Source organism: Sciurus vulgaris (genome assembly GCF_902686455.1).
Source record: "Sciurus vulgaris genome assembly, chromosome: 2".
Taxonomy (NCBI): Eukaryota; Metazoa; Chordata; class Mammalia; order Rodentia; family Sciuridae; genus Sciurus; species Sciurus vulgaris.
The window spans coordinates 175,891,333-175,907,333 of NC_136462.1; the positions used below are offsets into that span (position 1 = coordinate 175,891,333).

The 16,001-nt window shown below is 49.0% G+C and overlaps 1 protein-coding gene across 1 annotated transcript; it reads left to right on the top strand.

Moving 5' to 3' along the window:
- Positions 1–4,297: 4,297 nt before the first annotated feature.
- Positions 4,298–10,532, top strand: CPXM1 (carboxypeptidase X, M14 family member 1). Its single transcript, XM_079126875.1, has 14 exons — positions 4,298–4,502; positions 5,862–6,023; positions 6,174–6,283; positions 6,421–6,560; positions 6,657–6,747; positions 7,363–7,513; positions 7,611–7,699; positions 7,998–8,121; positions 8,204–8,400; positions 8,487–8,666; positions 8,751–9,048; positions 9,228–9,367; positions 9,942–10,044; positions 10,162–10,532. Exons 1-14 carry the CDS (start codon positions 4,334–4,336, stop codon positions 10,401–10,403), a joined length of 2,196 nt encoding a protein of 731 aa, XP_078983001.1. The 5' UTR covers positions 4,298–4,333; the 3' UTR covers positions 10,404–10,532.
- The last annotated feature ends 5,469 nt before the right edge of the window (positions 10,533–16,001 follow it).

Consider the following 16,001-nt stretch of genomic DNA (forward strand, 5'->3'; position numbering starts at 1 on the left):
GATGGGCACGTACTGGGGAAGGCCGCCATATGCATCTAAGTGTCATGCAGTCCCCATTAATGCTCACCTAATCACAGAGAGAGAACCTAGCAGAGGATGAGCTCTGCCTTAGCACCAAGGACAGGAGACTGGGAACCATAGACAGGCGGTGTATTTTATCACTTCAGTACATGTACAGCCGGACACATTGAAAGAATGGACATTTTTTTAAGCTGTCTGTTTTATCTCAACTCCCTAAGGTTTCCCTCCCAGTAATGGGAACAAAGCCCTTAAAGCTGTTCTCTGTTCCCAAACAGAGAGTAAAAGAGTAAATTGAGCCTGATAGCCAGATAGTGCTCAAACAGTAGGATTACCAGAAACTATTGACCAGAATCTACAGCCTGTTGTAAAACATTGTGAAACATGTTGTCAGCAAACCCAGACCCCCTTTGAAATTTCCTGGCAGCTTTGTTCCCCCTTTTCCCCCTTTCATGTGTGACCCCTCCCGATGTGTGGTTTCTGCCTTTATAAACCTACAAGATTTTCTGCTAGGGACTCGACTCCTGGAGTTGGGTCCCAGCGCGCTGGAATAAACACCTCTTGCGGTTTGCATCAAGTGACGCCTCCTGCGGTTGATTGGGGTTGCCATCCATCCATGGGACAGAGTTGGGGTTTCCTTTTTTGGGGCCTTACAACATAACCTCCTTTCTTTTCCTTGATATTTGTTTAAGTCCATCTGTGTATGTGGGAACTAGAGGGCTGTGTTAAGTTGTTTCCCCTATCTTTAATTCATCTGACTAATCTAGGTGTACCCCTGGGATCACATATTATTTTACTTCATCACCACAGTAACCCTGCAAGGAAGATATGATTCCCATTTTACAGATGAGGAAACTGAGTCTCAGAAAAGCGGATCTATTGTCCAAGGATATTCACACAAATATGAAAATATTAATGTGAAAATAAACCTGGTTGGCACTGGAGTTGTCTATCTCCTCTCTACTCCCAGCCACTTGACCATACCAGAGAACTGGCGGATTTCTAGCCCCTTCCTTAAATTAAAAAATCTCCATCTCTTTTCCTCTTCTCTCCTCTTCCCCTGACCTGACCGCCCCCCCCCCCCTTTCTCTCTCTCTCTCTGACTCACACTCTTATTTCTGGGGATTGAACCCAGGAGAGCTCTACCTCTTAGATACACCCCAAGCATTTTTTTATTTTATTTTTTATTTTGAAACAGGGTCTTGCTAAATTGATGAGGCTGACCTTAAACTTGTGATCATCCTGACTCCACCACCAGAGTAACTGGGATTCCAAGCATGTGTCATCACATCCGGCTCTTACACTACAACCTCTTCTAGGTGGGTGCTCTCACATAGTCCACTTAGTTGTGCTTTGTAACACATACTTATCTTCATGATAAAATCCTATAACCTGGATATAGAGATCTGGCTGTGCAGGTACTTGGGCACAAACCTGCTACTATGCCTGGAGCAACCACCTTTGGGGGCTTTGGGTCTTTGTAGCTCCAGATACCCAGAGGCTAGGGCCAGAGGCAGTAGCTGAACTGGGAGCGCAGAAGGATGTGAGAAGGTGCTGGGGGCTCAGGAGACACAGAGGGGCATGAGGAGCTTTGAGGGTTGCAGTGTGGCAGAGAGACAAGTGGTTTAGAGCAGTGAGAAGGAAGGTGAGGGGGTGGGGGAACACAAGTGGTACTGGCATCCCATAGATCCAAGCCATTAGTGACTGGTGGGAGGGAGCCAATTGCCTCATCCCAGTCCCGTAGGCTGGTGGGTTTTTGGTTCATGGTTTGCCATCTCCTCTTGCGCAAAACCTGGCCCAGCTGGGAAGGGTCTTCAGCCCCATTTGGTCCTCTCCAACCTTGAGTATATCATACACATACTTTCGAGTGTGAATAGGGACCAGGTATTGTTCTAGGCCTTGAGGTGCAGCTGTGAACACTTGGGTGCAAAGGCTCTTCTGAGGGGAAACTGACCTCCAGGTGGTGGTGATAGAATGTAACCAAGAGGATGGAGCTTACTTTAGTTAGAGGTCAGAGACAGTCTTTGGAAGCAGGTGACATTGAAAGGAAATCTCAATGAGAAAGGAAATTTCTCCAGTTGTGAGAATGTAAACTTGATGAACGATTGCAAAGGTCCAGGGGCTGGATGGGGCTGGTGTGTTGGAAGAGCAGCTAGGACTGCAAAGTGACTGGAGAAATAGGAGCCAGGGGAATTGCAGAGGCAGACGCAGCTGGAACGGTATGGATAGGAAAGTATTTGGTTATGGGGCCATGCTGCCGTTGAGCCCCCTAGGGACATAAGCCAGAGGAATTTGATAGATTTGGCTGCTGTATGAGGAAGGACTTGGAGGAAGGGGTTGAGAAGGGCAGAGCAAGCAGAGATGTCCTTTTTTTTTTTTTTTTTTTCCTGTACTGGGATTGAACCCAGGGTTTCCTGAATGTTTGGCAAGCGCTTTACTACTGAGTTACATCCCCAGTGCCCTCCCCCAACTCCCCGCCCACCCCCTCAACCCCCCAGTTTTGAGACAGGGTCTGATACATTGTCAAGGCATGCAATCCTCCTCCCTCAACCTTCCCAGGCGCTGCCATTACACACGGTGCCAGCAAGATGTCCTGTTTCTTGTGCACACCACCTTCCTCGCCCCCATCCCCTCCACCCTTTCACACCCCTCGGGGAAAGCTGAATGGGGTTTGGGGCCAGAGACAGAGAAGCAGCCGGCCTGAGCATTTGTGGAGGCCAGGCAGTTCCCAGTACCTGCTCAGACCATGGCCTCCCACTCCAAGGAAGCAGGGAAGCGTCAGTCGGCAGTACTATCCATCAGTCTCCGCCCTGTGCCAAGGGAATCCCCGCTTTGGAGCGGTTCCCTTTAAATTTCAATGTCCCTCTCTCCTGTGCCCTGGACCAGGCGGGCTGCTCCAAGGAGGGACCTGGTCGCGCGTGGGCTCTTCCGGGGACTCTCTAGCCCTCTAGCCAGGACGCGTGGAGTGCACCAAATGCCCTGAGGAGCTCCAAGACTCGTGCCTTTGGGATCTTCCCTGCCAGTGATTGTTCTCAGTTTCAGGAGCGCCTCGCGGTATTTCTTTCGAGGGATCGTGTGAACTTGGACCGCTAGAATGGTGCTGACACGCTGATTTGGGGTGATTCGAATTGTTTACAGAGATAGTGGCCTCGCAAAAATATTTGCCCATGGCCCCGAGCATTCCAGATGATTCTTGGCTACCTCTGGCATCGCCTTTCATGGGATGGCAGCAAAGGCAAAGAGCTGGCCAAAGGCGCATAGTGGATGCATTTTCTTTCCTGGGGAGGCGACTCAGGCATGGGGGTATTCAAAGGAGACCTAGCAATGGTCCTGCGCTCTGTAATCCCCGGATCTGGGGTATTCGGGCGAATGGTGACTCAGGGCTGTGGACTCCCGGAAGGGAACAAAGGGAAGGGGGCAAGGAGATGGAGCGGGGAAGGGAGAGTGCGGGTCCAGCCTCTACTCCTTTCTTCCTGGCCCCAGTCCGCTGGGTATCGCTCAGGCTGCTCTCCTCGAGTTATGTAACCCCGGAACAGAACGTGGCAGCCGAGTGAGCAAGGAGTAGGGGAGGGGAGGGAAGGAGAGAGGGGAGGCGGGGCCGGGGGTGGTGTGGTGGGGGGATGGGGTGGTGATGGGAGCGTCGCCTCTGGTTGAGCCACTTGGGTAGTCTTTCAGAAGGATTCCTGAAGGACCAGCCCTTTCCCATCCGCGCCCAGTCTTCTGCCTCAGTTTCCCCGTCCTCTTCTTCCCCTTCGGTCCCACCCGCCCTAGCAAGGGAACTTGTGTTTCTGGATGGATTTCCCTCTCGGGTTATTTCCTCCCCAAACTTCTCAGCTTTGCTCCCTTGGCTAAGTCAGTTAGCCGCTCTGAACCTCAATTTACCAGTTTGTACAATGAGGTTTGATTGAAAGACCACGCGTAAAGTGCCTGGCATCGTGTACCGCACAAAGTAGGTGCTCCCTGTGGGGACAGGCGCCTCACGGGACTTAAGGACATATATGGCCTTTGCAGATAGTAAAGGGCAGCGCATAGATGAGGAGGATTAGCCCGGGTTGTCCAGAGAGGGAGGGGCAGGGTTGGTGAGTCCAGGGACCCGGGGCCGCCCGGCGTCACCCCGCGCCCTCCCGGGGGTCCGCGGTGCCCGGGCTCTCCCCTCTCCTAGGAGGTCCTGGGTCAGAGCCGGCTGTGGGCGGGCCGGAGGCTGTAGAGGGGCGTGGGGCAGGCAGGAAGGGGCGGGGGGCTCCTGAGCGGCCGGCAGGAAAAGGCGAACCCACCGCCCGCTCGGAGTCCCGAGCGCCGGAGCTCTGCGCGCGTCATGTGGGGACTCCTGCTCGCCTTGGCGGCCTTAGCGCCTGCTGTCGGCTTGGGTCTGGGGGCACCCAGCGCCTCGGTGCTGGGCCCGACGTCGCCCGCGACCACCGAGGCCACGGGCTCGACCACGGCTCCACGTAGCAGTCCTGCACAGCCGCCCCGGAAGGCTAACGGTGAGCTCCCGGACTCAGACCCCGCTGCTCCAGCAAGTTGGTGGCTCCACTCCCCGGTCCCCTGTAGCGCCCGGTCCCAGACACACATACTCACACCCACACACCCTGCTCCACTTTCCGGCCCCTTGTGGTGCCCCTCCCCAACGCACAAGCACACTCACTCGCGCGCGCGCCCGCGCGCACGGACACACACACACAAAACCCTGCCCCATTCCTCTGGCCCACGGCGCCTTTTCCTAAACACACACACACACACACACACACACGCACACATTCTCTCATTCACCCTGCCGACGCAGTGGTTGCTGACTCAGCAGTCCGGGGCCGGGTTCCTGGCCAGATTTAGTCAGCAGCACTGGGACGCACACCAGTGGAATGCTGCCTCCTCTAGCTCCTAACCTTCCCTTTTCTCAGATGAGGAAACTGAGGCCAGAGCCTGGAGGAAGGGACAAAGAGATGCAAAGGCATCCGAGGAAAAGGTTCACAGCAAGCTTGTATGGGCCAGAGTTTAAGGACAAGGGCTGGAGGAAAAGAACAAAAGAAAAAGAGGGAGAGGCTTTTGGCTGAGGCAGTCCGGAGGAAGGGGGCTCTGATTCTGGACTGGAGAGACAGGCTGCAGGACCTCCCAACTTCCCAGATGTGGAAGCCTATGGAGGAAGGCAAGGGGATAGCAGTGGGGGGGCTTCTAGGGAGGTAAGTGGAAGCAAACCCTGAAGGTTTTTCTGAGTCAGGAAGAGAGAGGGCTGGTGAGAAGAAAACAGTGTGTGCGAAAGCACAGGGACACCCGGTACCAAAATGTGCGGCACATGCTGGAGGCAGCTGTGTCATGTGTGTGGTTAGGGAACTACAGCCCTCCCCTGTGCTGGAGGGCGAGCAGGCAGCCTGGGAAAGCCTCAGCAGCCAAGCAGACATGGATTTGAGTATGGTTCAAGTCAGCTCAGAGGGCATATGCACCCATGGAGGCAGCCCTGGGGCTTTGGGACAGGAGACCTGGTCTGAAGCTGAGGAAGGATAGTATTTCAGGGGAAGGGGACAGTTATTGCAAGGCCTGGAGGTAAAGAACCAAACTCAACTCTTCAGAACAACCAACCAGTTTCTGGTGGCTGAGTGTAGCTCTCCATAGGGTCAGAGTTAAGCCTGACCAACCATGTAGTTATCAGAAAGAAGTGGGTGCCAAGGAAGTGACTGGAAAGGTAGGTGGGGGTCCGACTGCATGACTTCAGTGCCATTCTAAGGCTCTTCGATACTTGTAGTGGGCCTGCCATGGACTTGCATGTCTTCTTGGACTGGCAGACCTTTCCATCTGAGGTTTCATGCTGTTTTTTCTTCTCTTTGGTACTATGTCCCCCTGGACCTCAGCGACCTCAGAACAACACGTTCGGATTAGAGTCATCAAGAAGAAAAAGGTCATTGTGAAGAAGCGAAAGAAACTAACTCGCCCTAGTCCTCTAGTGACTGCCAAGCCCTTGGTGACCACCAGTCCATCAGGGACTCTCAACCCCCCTGAGAAACAAGAGCCAGGTACTTTCTCTCCAGGGACTGCCCAGGCTTGCAGCTTCTGGGGTCTTGTGGGCATAGACATGCCTCCCTCCCTGTAGCAAGTTAGGCTTAGCTTACCTGCTCTGACTGTTTTCTCTCTGGTCTAATCTTAATGCTCTGGCTGTACCCCAGGCTGTCCACCTTTGGGCCTGGAGTCCCTGCGAGTTTCAGATAGCCAGTTTGAGGCATCCAGCAGCCAGTCCTTTGGTCTTGGACCACATCGAGGTCGGCTCAACATCCAGGTAATCAACTCTGGCTCAGAATCCAGGTCCAAGGGGTAGGCAGGAGAATACCTGGGACCTTCTCCCTTGTTTCCTCCTTGTCTTGGTCTACCCCACTCTGCCCACTTGGGCCTGATCACCTTGTCTTGTGTCAATAGTCAGGTCTGGAGGATGGTGATCTCTATGATGGGGCCTGGTGTGCCGAGCAGCAGGATACTGAGCCATGGTTTCAGGTGGATGCTAAGAACCCCATCCGCTTCTCAGGCATTGTCACACAGGGCAGGAACTCTGTCTGGAGGTGAGGCAGGCCAGCCCTTACCAGGAAGTTGTGGGCAGACACAGGAGGGCTGCTGCAGGATTCCTGGGGGCACTGTTATCTCACCTTTCCTGCCAGGTATGACTGGGTGACATCATACAAGGTCCAGTTCAGCAATGACAGTCAGACCTGGTGGACAAGTCGGAATCACAGCAGTGGGACAGATGCTGTGAGTAGTCTCTGGGATCCTCTGTGCTAGGAGTTGGGCACCCAGCCCACCATAGTGTGCTTGGCTAGACTGGGACTCCTTTGTGGATAAAGAATAGATGTCCACTTAGGTAATCCAGGAAAAATAGTCTTTTGGTCAGGATGGGTGACACCAGCAGGCATCTTGGGAACAGGCTGCTTTGGGATACGCCCATGTCCTTGATAACTCCACCACTGGGTGGATGCTGCCTCCTGCTGCAGCTTCCTCTGGGACATCCCTTCTGGGTACCTCTGGCTCTAATCACTTCTCACCTGTTCATTGCTGTGGGTTTCTCCAACTCACTGACCCTTTTTACACCAGACCTCAGTATAGCGTGCTGTCCATGTTTAGAATGGGTTGTTCCCAAGGCATGTAGCCATCTTGATCTAATGAGCTGTGACTAAGCCAGAAAACATGGACTGGCTATGGGCAGGGGCTGTGGGCCGGGGGGTCCATGTTCAGAGGAGAGTGCAAATCTCTAGCTGAACTAGAGACCAGGAAGGGTTAACTGGTGAACTTGGAGGCCTGATCTTCTTTCCTGGATCCTGGGCCAGGCTAGGATTTGAGCAGCCCCAACAAAGGATTTAATGCCCCCAGGTATTTCCTGCCAATTCGGACCCAGAAACTCCAGTGCTGAACCTCTTGCCAGAGCCTCAGGTGGCCCGTTTCATTCGCCTGCTGCCCCAGACCTGGCTCCATGGAGGCGCGTCTTGCCTCCGGGCAGAGATCCTGGCCTGCCCTGTCTCAGGTGGGCAACTGGGTAAAGGTTGGATGGGCAGGGCCTCGGTGCAGGGTGTATCCCCCATTGTGAACTCACCCTTTGCCTTTAACTCATCTACCACCAGATCCTAATGACCTACCCCCTGAGACCCAGGCACTGGGATCCTCTGACCCTCTGGATTTTCGGCATCACAATTATAAGGCCATGAGGAAGGTCAGCTCTGACCCTATGAAGGAGGTTTGCCCGTCTCAGGTCCTTCTCCCACCTGGGCATAACTTGCTATGACCACTCACAACCCCCACCATGTCTCCTACCCCTGTCCCCTGCTTCTTTCCTGTTGACCCCTTGCTCTGCCCCTTCCTTCCTAGTCTGCTGCTCTCTTGCACCACGCCGTGATGCCCCATCTGTGTGGGCCACCACTGACTTTGTAAATCCGTCCACGGCTGCATGTGGTCTAACCCCTGCATGTAATCCTTCCATGCCTCACGCCATACCATCCTCTGTCCCCCAGCTGATGAAGGAGGTGAATGAGCAGTGTCCCAACATCACCCGCATCTACAGCATTGGGAAGAGCTACCGGGGTCTGAAGCTGTATGTGATGGAAATGTCAGACCAGCCTGGGGAGCATGAACTGGGTACTGGCAGGTGGCATGGGGAAGAGGTGGGCACAGGGCAGGCCGTGGGTGTGAGCCAGTTGCTAGCCCCTTGTGTTCCCAGGAGAACCCGAGGTACGCTATGTGGCTGGCATGCATGGGAATGAGGCCCTGGGGCGGGAGCTACTTCTGCTCCTGATGCAGTTCTTGTGCCGCGAATTCCTGCGAGGGGACCCACGTGTGACCCGGCTGCTCACTGAGATGCGCATTCACCTGTTGCCCTCCATGAATCCTGATGGCTATGAGACCGCCTACCGCCGGGTAGGCCACCTGGCCTGAGGGCACCCTGCCCCTTCTACCCTGGTGTCTAGAGCCTGTTTGGCTTAAGCAAATCCCTTCTCTGTCAGGGCTCAGAGCTGGTGGGCTGGGCAGAAGGTCGCTGGAACCACCAGAGCATTGACCTTAACCATAATTTTGCTGACCTCAACACACCACTGTGGGATGCTGAGGATGATGGGCTGGTGCCCCACATTGTCCCCAATCATCACGTGCCACTGCCTACTTATTACACTCTGCCCAATGCCACTGTGAGTATTCTGGGGGCACTGGTGGAGGCCCACCCAGGGGTGCCTTGTGTCTACATCTGGCCCTCCTGACCCACCCCTGTCCAGGTGGCTCCTGAAACACGGGCAGTAATTGAGTGGATGAAGCGGATCCCCTTTGTGCTGAGTGCCAACCTCCACGGCGGTGAGCTGGTGGTGTCTTACCCATTCGACATGACTCGGACCCCGTGGGCTGCCCGTGAACTCACCCCCACGCCGGATGATGCTGTCTTTCGCTGGCTCAGCACTGTCTATGCTGGCACTAATCGGGTCATGCAGGACACAGATCGCCGACCCTGCCACAGCCAGGACTTCTCTTTGCATGGCAACATCATCAACGGGGCTGACTGGCACACAGTCCCTGGGAGTATGTGCCCGAGGGTGGAGTTGGCCCCATCCCTGCCAATCCCTGTCCCATAAGACAGTCTGCTGTTTTGTACAGTGCTCTTGGCAATTCCCACCCTGAAGTGTCTCCCAGGGAAGCGCCCCAGGAGGGTGGGACTCCCATCCTACTCCCTTAGGTCGCAGTGTCTGTGATACCTCTAGGCATGAATGACTTCAGCTACCTACATACCAACTGCTTTGAGGTCACTGTGGAGCTATCTTGTGACAAGTTTCCTCATGAGAATGAGCTACCTCAGGAATGGGAGAACAACAAAGACGCCCTCCTCACCTACCTGGAGCAGGTCAGAGCTGCACCCCCACAGCCCTCAGCCTGCCCGTGTCCTGACCAGTCTACTCTCCATTTAGGCTGCTGCTGCCACCAGGGAGTCTTCTATGATAGATGACATAAGATTATTTGGAAGGATCTGGGACAGAAAATGCAGTTTGTAAGCAGGACAATGTCAGACATTGTAAGCCAGTGGGACTAGACCCCAGAGCAGCCTAGGGGTTGGTTCTAGAGCTGTTGCAGACCTATCCTCAGGAGAGCTCTTAGAAAAAAACATTAGGCAGGTACAGGAACTTCCCTGACACAGAAACATCATGTTCTCTAAGGACTCCTATCCCTTGGGATGGCTCCATAAGAGCAACTTCAAAAGACAAGGGCCACCAATCTTGGGGAAGCCCAGAGGTTTGCCTTCCTACCAGTCCAGATGTAATTTTTCAATCAGAAGATAATTTTACCAGAAGTTTTGTCACCTAGGAACATAGTAGACATATTACCTCTATTGAGTTTGTAGGGGACCAGAGCCAGAAAGCTAGCTGAGAGTCACATTCTCTGCAGAGGGGAAAGGTTTTCGATATCCTTTCCCCACACAGGTGCGAATGGGCATTGCAGGAGTTGTGCGGGACAAGGACACGGAACTTGGGATTGCGGATGCTGTCATTGCTGTGGAGGGGATTAACCATGATGTTACAACGGGTGTGTGTAGCAAGGAGGGGCGCGGGAGGCAGGTATTGAGGGAGGAGCTAGAAGACTTTAGGCTGGGTCAGGAGCTGAGGATTACTGGACCCTGACCTTGCCTTTCACTCCCTTCAGCTTGGGGCGGGGATTACTGGCGGCTGCTGACCCCAGGGGACTATGCCGTGACTGCCAGTGCTGAGGGTTACCATTCAGTGACACGGACCTGCCGGGTTACCTTTGAAGAGGGCCCTGTTCCCTGCAATTTCATGCTCACCAAGACTCCCAAACAAAGACTGAGAGAGCTGCTGGCAGCAGGGGCCAAGGTGCCCCCAGACCTTCGGAGGCGACTGGAGCGACTGAGGGGACAGAAGGATTAACACCTCTATCTGAAGACAGCCAAAGTCTTGGGCAGGCTGGACCTGTCCAGAACTGAAGGGGAAAAATGGGGAGGGAGGGACAAAGTGGAGGAAGAGGTGCTTCCGCTCATTAAAGTTACCTGGCACCTTCGCTGATCCTCCTGTTGTCTCTGTGTCCCAGATCTTCCCCCCAGCGCAGGCCTCAGCCCACCTCTCATCCTATTCTGCACTTGCTCTCATCAGCTGAGTTCTGAAGACTGGAAAGAGGATCTTACCTGGACCCTTGAGTCCAAGGCTTTGCAGAGAGACACATTTGTGCCTGTGAATTTCTGCTGTAGGTACCATTGCATTCTGTAAGTACCTGCCAAGCACACAAGGGTCAGTGCTGCCCACGCCAAACTTCTTGGGGCTCCCAGTCAAGAGGGGAGAGTTTAATACTTAGAAATGCCAAGGTGGAGGCCAGTTGCTGTGGAAGTGTAGGCAGGGGAGTCACACACATGGCAAACACAGCACTGCCCATCAGCAGGGATGCCCTGTACCTATTCTGTCAGTCAAGAGCATAATAGAAGTGATGGTTCAAGGGAGTTCAGATGGAAGGTGGGCCAGGTGTGCGGGTTCCCCAGGAAGAAGGGAACCAAAGATAGATCAGCTGAGAGCATTTGCATTTGCTTCATCAGACATTCTCCAGAAGTGTTGATAAATGATTGGTTTTTGTCAGACGGAGGGAGGAATTATGTGTGAGTCTATGTCTTGCCAGTAAAATAACCCATTCTAGGTATTTCATGCAGAGAAAATTTTCATTCTAGAAATTGGATATGAATGTGTTCAAAGAGCTGGATGAGATAGAGGAAGAAGAAAATTTCCCAGAAAGCTGAGAACACCCTTGGTTTGGTGTCTATGATAGCCTGTATTTGCCTATGTGGGTTCTGATCCCTTGTGGTCACCTGCCATCACTACAGCAAGAAACAATTTCTACCTTCTACTTTATAATCTCTAGCCTGCGAAGTCCACAGACAAAATTGTAACTGTAACCTACAAAATGTAGGCTCCCAGCATCCCTGTAATTCAGAGTAGAGCTTCCAAGGACAGGAAGGGGGCAAATATTAACAGGCAAAAACCAGCATAAAGGCATCATGAAGCCTTCTGTTAGGGAAGTTCTGCCTAGTGCTTGACTGTTACAGTGTCTTGAAGTGTCTCTGTCTCTCACATCTTCAGTCTCACATAGGATGCCACGTTGCCTTGCACCTTTACTCCTCAACACCAACTCCACTTATATGGTACTACTTTTTCAAAAAAATTTCCATCTTAGTTAATGTACATAGTTCTGAATGCATATACGTGTACACATCTGTATAAATTTATACAAGTAGAATACACTCAGGCAATTGCAACCCAGGTCAAAAAACAGTACTGCTAGCATCACCCATTAGTACCTCCTTGCCTGCTAAAGATGATCATTATCCTGATGTGGGGGTCCTCTCTGCCACATCCCGTGTGGATGAGAAAAGGGTTAACTGCTAGAGGAGGATGTTGGCGATATTTCACTCAATTACCCAAAAACTTATCTACTCAATAAACACACAAGAGCCAATACTCTTTTTAAAGGAGACGGGGCATGACAGTTCTGACCACACCAGCTCTGGCCTCTAACAAAAACAAGTCTCTTTGATTTACAATATACAGGTAAAGGGGGTCAGGGCCAGGAAGAGCTTCCTCTGTGATGGACAGGATAGGGTGGAGTTAGGGGAGCCATTCTCTTAAGGGGAATATTCCAGAAGGAGACAGGGAACCATTCCCATGCAGTGCCACATACTTCCGGCAGTTCCTAGAAGCCAGGCCTCTGCGTCCCATGGCTCAGCCTAGTCTGATTCTGCTAAATAAGGATGACTTCCCACGTCCTGACTTCTAATGTCATAGTTTAATTTATTTGCTTTTTTGGGGGCTGGAATTTCTTTCCATTGCACTCCTGAGCTTGGTTTCACTTGGATATAACAGAGTTCTTTGTTGTAAATGATAGAATTCACTCTAAATGACTTGAATACAAAGGGATTGATCAAAGGATATTAGGAAATTTACACAATCTCTCAGAGAACTAGTATCCAGGCTTGAGTGTTGTACATCTTGAAACAATAGCCAGTGTCAATAAAGGCCAGAGGAATGCCACATCATGGACATATCCTAGAAGAACACCACTCTCACCTTTGCTTTCTATTTGGCAGCTAGGACACTAGTTGCTAAAAGCTTCCATATTTGCACTGTAGGAACCATACATATACGTCTGCTACCATGGTTGCCAGAAAACCTGCCACCTTACTGTGCCAATATTTAGCTCCAAGTTTAGGGCATCTGTTTGGCAGGATCAGTGTTACATGGAGAATTCCCAGATAGAAGGGAATTGGAGACTTAGCCTTTAGTCATCTAACCTCTACAGTTCAGGAAATCAAGCCAGAGCAAGGTTGAGGTGAATGTTAAGTGAGCTGGTCTACAGTATCTGAAACTCTGTAGAATATTCAGCTACAGGATCACAGTACTGTACAACTTTACTGGATTTTGTTTAAAATGAACAAAGATCTAGGCATGGTGGAGTGTGACTATAATCCTAGTAACTCAGAAGGCTGAAGGAGAAGGAGCACAAATTTGAGGCTAATCTCAGTAACTTAGTAAAACCCTGTCTCAAAATAAAAAATTAAAATGACTGGGGGTGTAGCTCCGTGACAGAGCACCTCCAGGTTCAACCCCCTGTACCAAAAAATAAATAAATAGGCCTGGGGATATAACTCAGTTGGTAGAGTGCTTGCCTCTCATGCACAAGGCCCTAGGTTCAATCCCACACACCACAAGAAAAAAATAAAATAAAAATAATAAATAAATAAATAAGAATTTTCCATTCATTGAACTATTACAAATAGGTAAATAACAAATAGTTTTTCCAAGTACAATGAGCATCAAATATCAAAATCATCAAGCAAATAAGGAAATAATGCACCACAGGAGTCAGGAGAAATAACAAATAGGAGATCTAGACCCACAAAGATTTCATAAATTTAAAACACCAGGTGAAGATTATAAAATAACTATGTTCATGTTGTAGAAAGAAACAAGTCTTATTTCAAGATGTCACATCATATTTTTAAAAATGAGCTATTTGAAAAACTATTTGTATAGAAATACAACAACAAATTAAAAACTAAGTGAATGTATTTAAAAGTAGATCAGACAGTTAAAGAGAGAATTAGTGGACTAAAAGTTAGGTCAGAAGAAAATATCAAGAACACTCAGAGAGATAGAGGAAAATACAGAAAGATAACATTGAACAGACAAATGGAGGGAAAGCTGAGAAAGAGTAAAGAGGAAGAATGGGTGACAACAACAATATGTGTGTGTGTCTTTTTTTTTTTTTTTGAGATGGGGTCTTACTATGTTGCCCAGGCTGGTCTCAAACTGGCAGGCTTAAGTGATCCTCCTGCCTCTGCCTCCTGAGAAGCTGGAACTACATGCACCAGTGGATAGATTAATTTTTGAAGAGATTTTTAACTGAGAATATTTTAGAACTGATGAAAGATGCCAATTCAGTTTCAAGAAATTCAGCAAACCCCAAGAAAGATAAACAACCCAATAGAATAATGAGTAAAAATGTAAATGTGCATTTCACAAAAAGTATCTATTTTTATTTATTCACATTTAAATGTTTGCATTCAATAAAATTCACATTTTTTGAGTGCAGTTCTATGAGTCACATTCTTATGACCACCACTACCACCACCAGACACAGACACCAAAAAATTCTCATGTGTTGTCCTTTCACATTTAGCTCCTTCTACTCCAACCCTAGGAAACCAATGATCGGTTTCTGAGCTTATATTTTTGTTTATCTCAATGAACTCCCAGCAGGATAAATTCAGACCCACATCTAGACATACCATAATAAAATAGTCCAATGTCAAAGAGTGACTAAAAAAGCAGGAAGCAAGAAGCAACTCATCAAATATAAAGGATCTTCAGTAAGATTAACAGCTTACTTCTTACCAGAAACCATGGAAGCCAGAAGGCAGTGGGAATGACATATTTAAAGTATTGGAGAAAAATATTGTCAATATTCTTTATCCAGTGAAACTATTCAAAAATAAAGGAGAAATAAAAGCATTCTTTTTTGGGGGGTGGGGGTGGGGGGCTGGGGATTGAACCCAGGGCCTTGTGCTTGCAAAGCAAGCATTGTACCAACTAAGCTATATTATCCCCAGCCCCTGAAAACGTTCTTAGACAAACAAAACTTCATCATTAACCAACTTGCCTTGTAAGAAATATTTGAAAAATTTCTTCCTTCTGAAATAAAAGGATACTAGACAATAATTCAAATCCCACATGAAGAAATACAGATTACTGGTAAAGGTTTCTGCCTAAGTAAATTTGGTAGACTGTAAAAATCAGATTATTTAAAAGACAACTACATAGAACAATAATTATGTCTGCATCACAACTCAATCACAAAAAAAGATGATAACCCAATCAAAAGGTGAGTAAAGGATATGAATAGACACTTTTTCCAAAGAATATCTACAAATTGCCAATAAGCACATGAAAAGATGCTCAGCATCATCTGTCATCATGGAAATGCAAATCAAAACCACCACGAAATGTCACTCAACACCCATTTGGTTGGTTGTAGTAAAAAAAAAAAAAAAAAAAAAAAAAAAAAAAAAAAAAAAAAAAAACCAGTAACTAGTGTTGGAGAGGATGTAGAGAAATAGGAACACTCCTACTCTTCTGATGAAAATGTAAAATAGTGCAGTAACTTTGGAACACTGGAAGTTCATCAATTGACCAAAAATTCTACTCCTGAGCATATACCCAAGAGCACAGAAAAACCTATACACAAATGTTCATAGCTGGTTTATTCATAATAGCTAAATGGTGGAAGTAACCCCTATTGAATGTCATGTTCAAAAACTAACTCCAATGTAACAAAGATGTAAATGTAGAAGAGAAAATTCTAAAAATCTTAAGAAGAAATATAGGTCAAAAACTTCACGACAGCAACAAGAGTTTCTTGAATATGACATGAAAGGCACTAGGAACAATGGGAAAAATAGGCAAATTGGACTATCTTAAGTGAAACTTTAAATAAACTTTTATGCGTTGAAGGGTACTATCAACAGAGTAATAGGGCAACTTAAAGAATGGGAGAAAATATTTGCAAATCACATATCTGATAAGATTAATATTCAAAACATACAGGGACTCCTAAAACACAAGAACAATAAATAAATGGACAACCTAATTAAAAAATGGACAAAGAAGATATACAAATGGACAATAAGGCTAGGCGTGGTGGCACACACCTGGAATCCCAGAGACTAGGGAGGCTGAGGCATGAGAATTGCAAGTGTGAGGCCAGCCTCAGCAAATTAGGGAGACCCTGTCTCAAAAAATAGAACAAAGGGGCTGGTATGTGGCTCAGTGGTACAGCACCCCTGGGTTCAATCCCCAGTACCAGGGGGTTAAAAAAATAGGACAGTAAGCACTTGAAAGGAAGCCCAACATTACTAATTATTAGGGACATACAAAGCAAAACCACAGTGAGACATCCCTTTGGGTGGCTATTCAAGAAACAGAAAATAT

Coding starts and splice junctions, on each gene's coding strand:
- CPXM1 (XM_079126875.1), top strand. CDS start 4,334: ATGTGGGGACTCCTGCTCGCCTTGGCGGCCTTAGCGCCTGCTGTCGGC. Junction 7,514..7,610: donor CCTGGCCTGCCCTGTCTCAG/GTGGGCAACTGG, acceptor ATCTACCACCAG/ATCCTAATGACCTACCCCCT. Junction 9,368..9,941: donor TCCTCACCTACCTGGAGCAG/GTCAGAGCTGCA, acceptor TTCCCCACACAG/GTGCGAATGGGCATTGCAGG.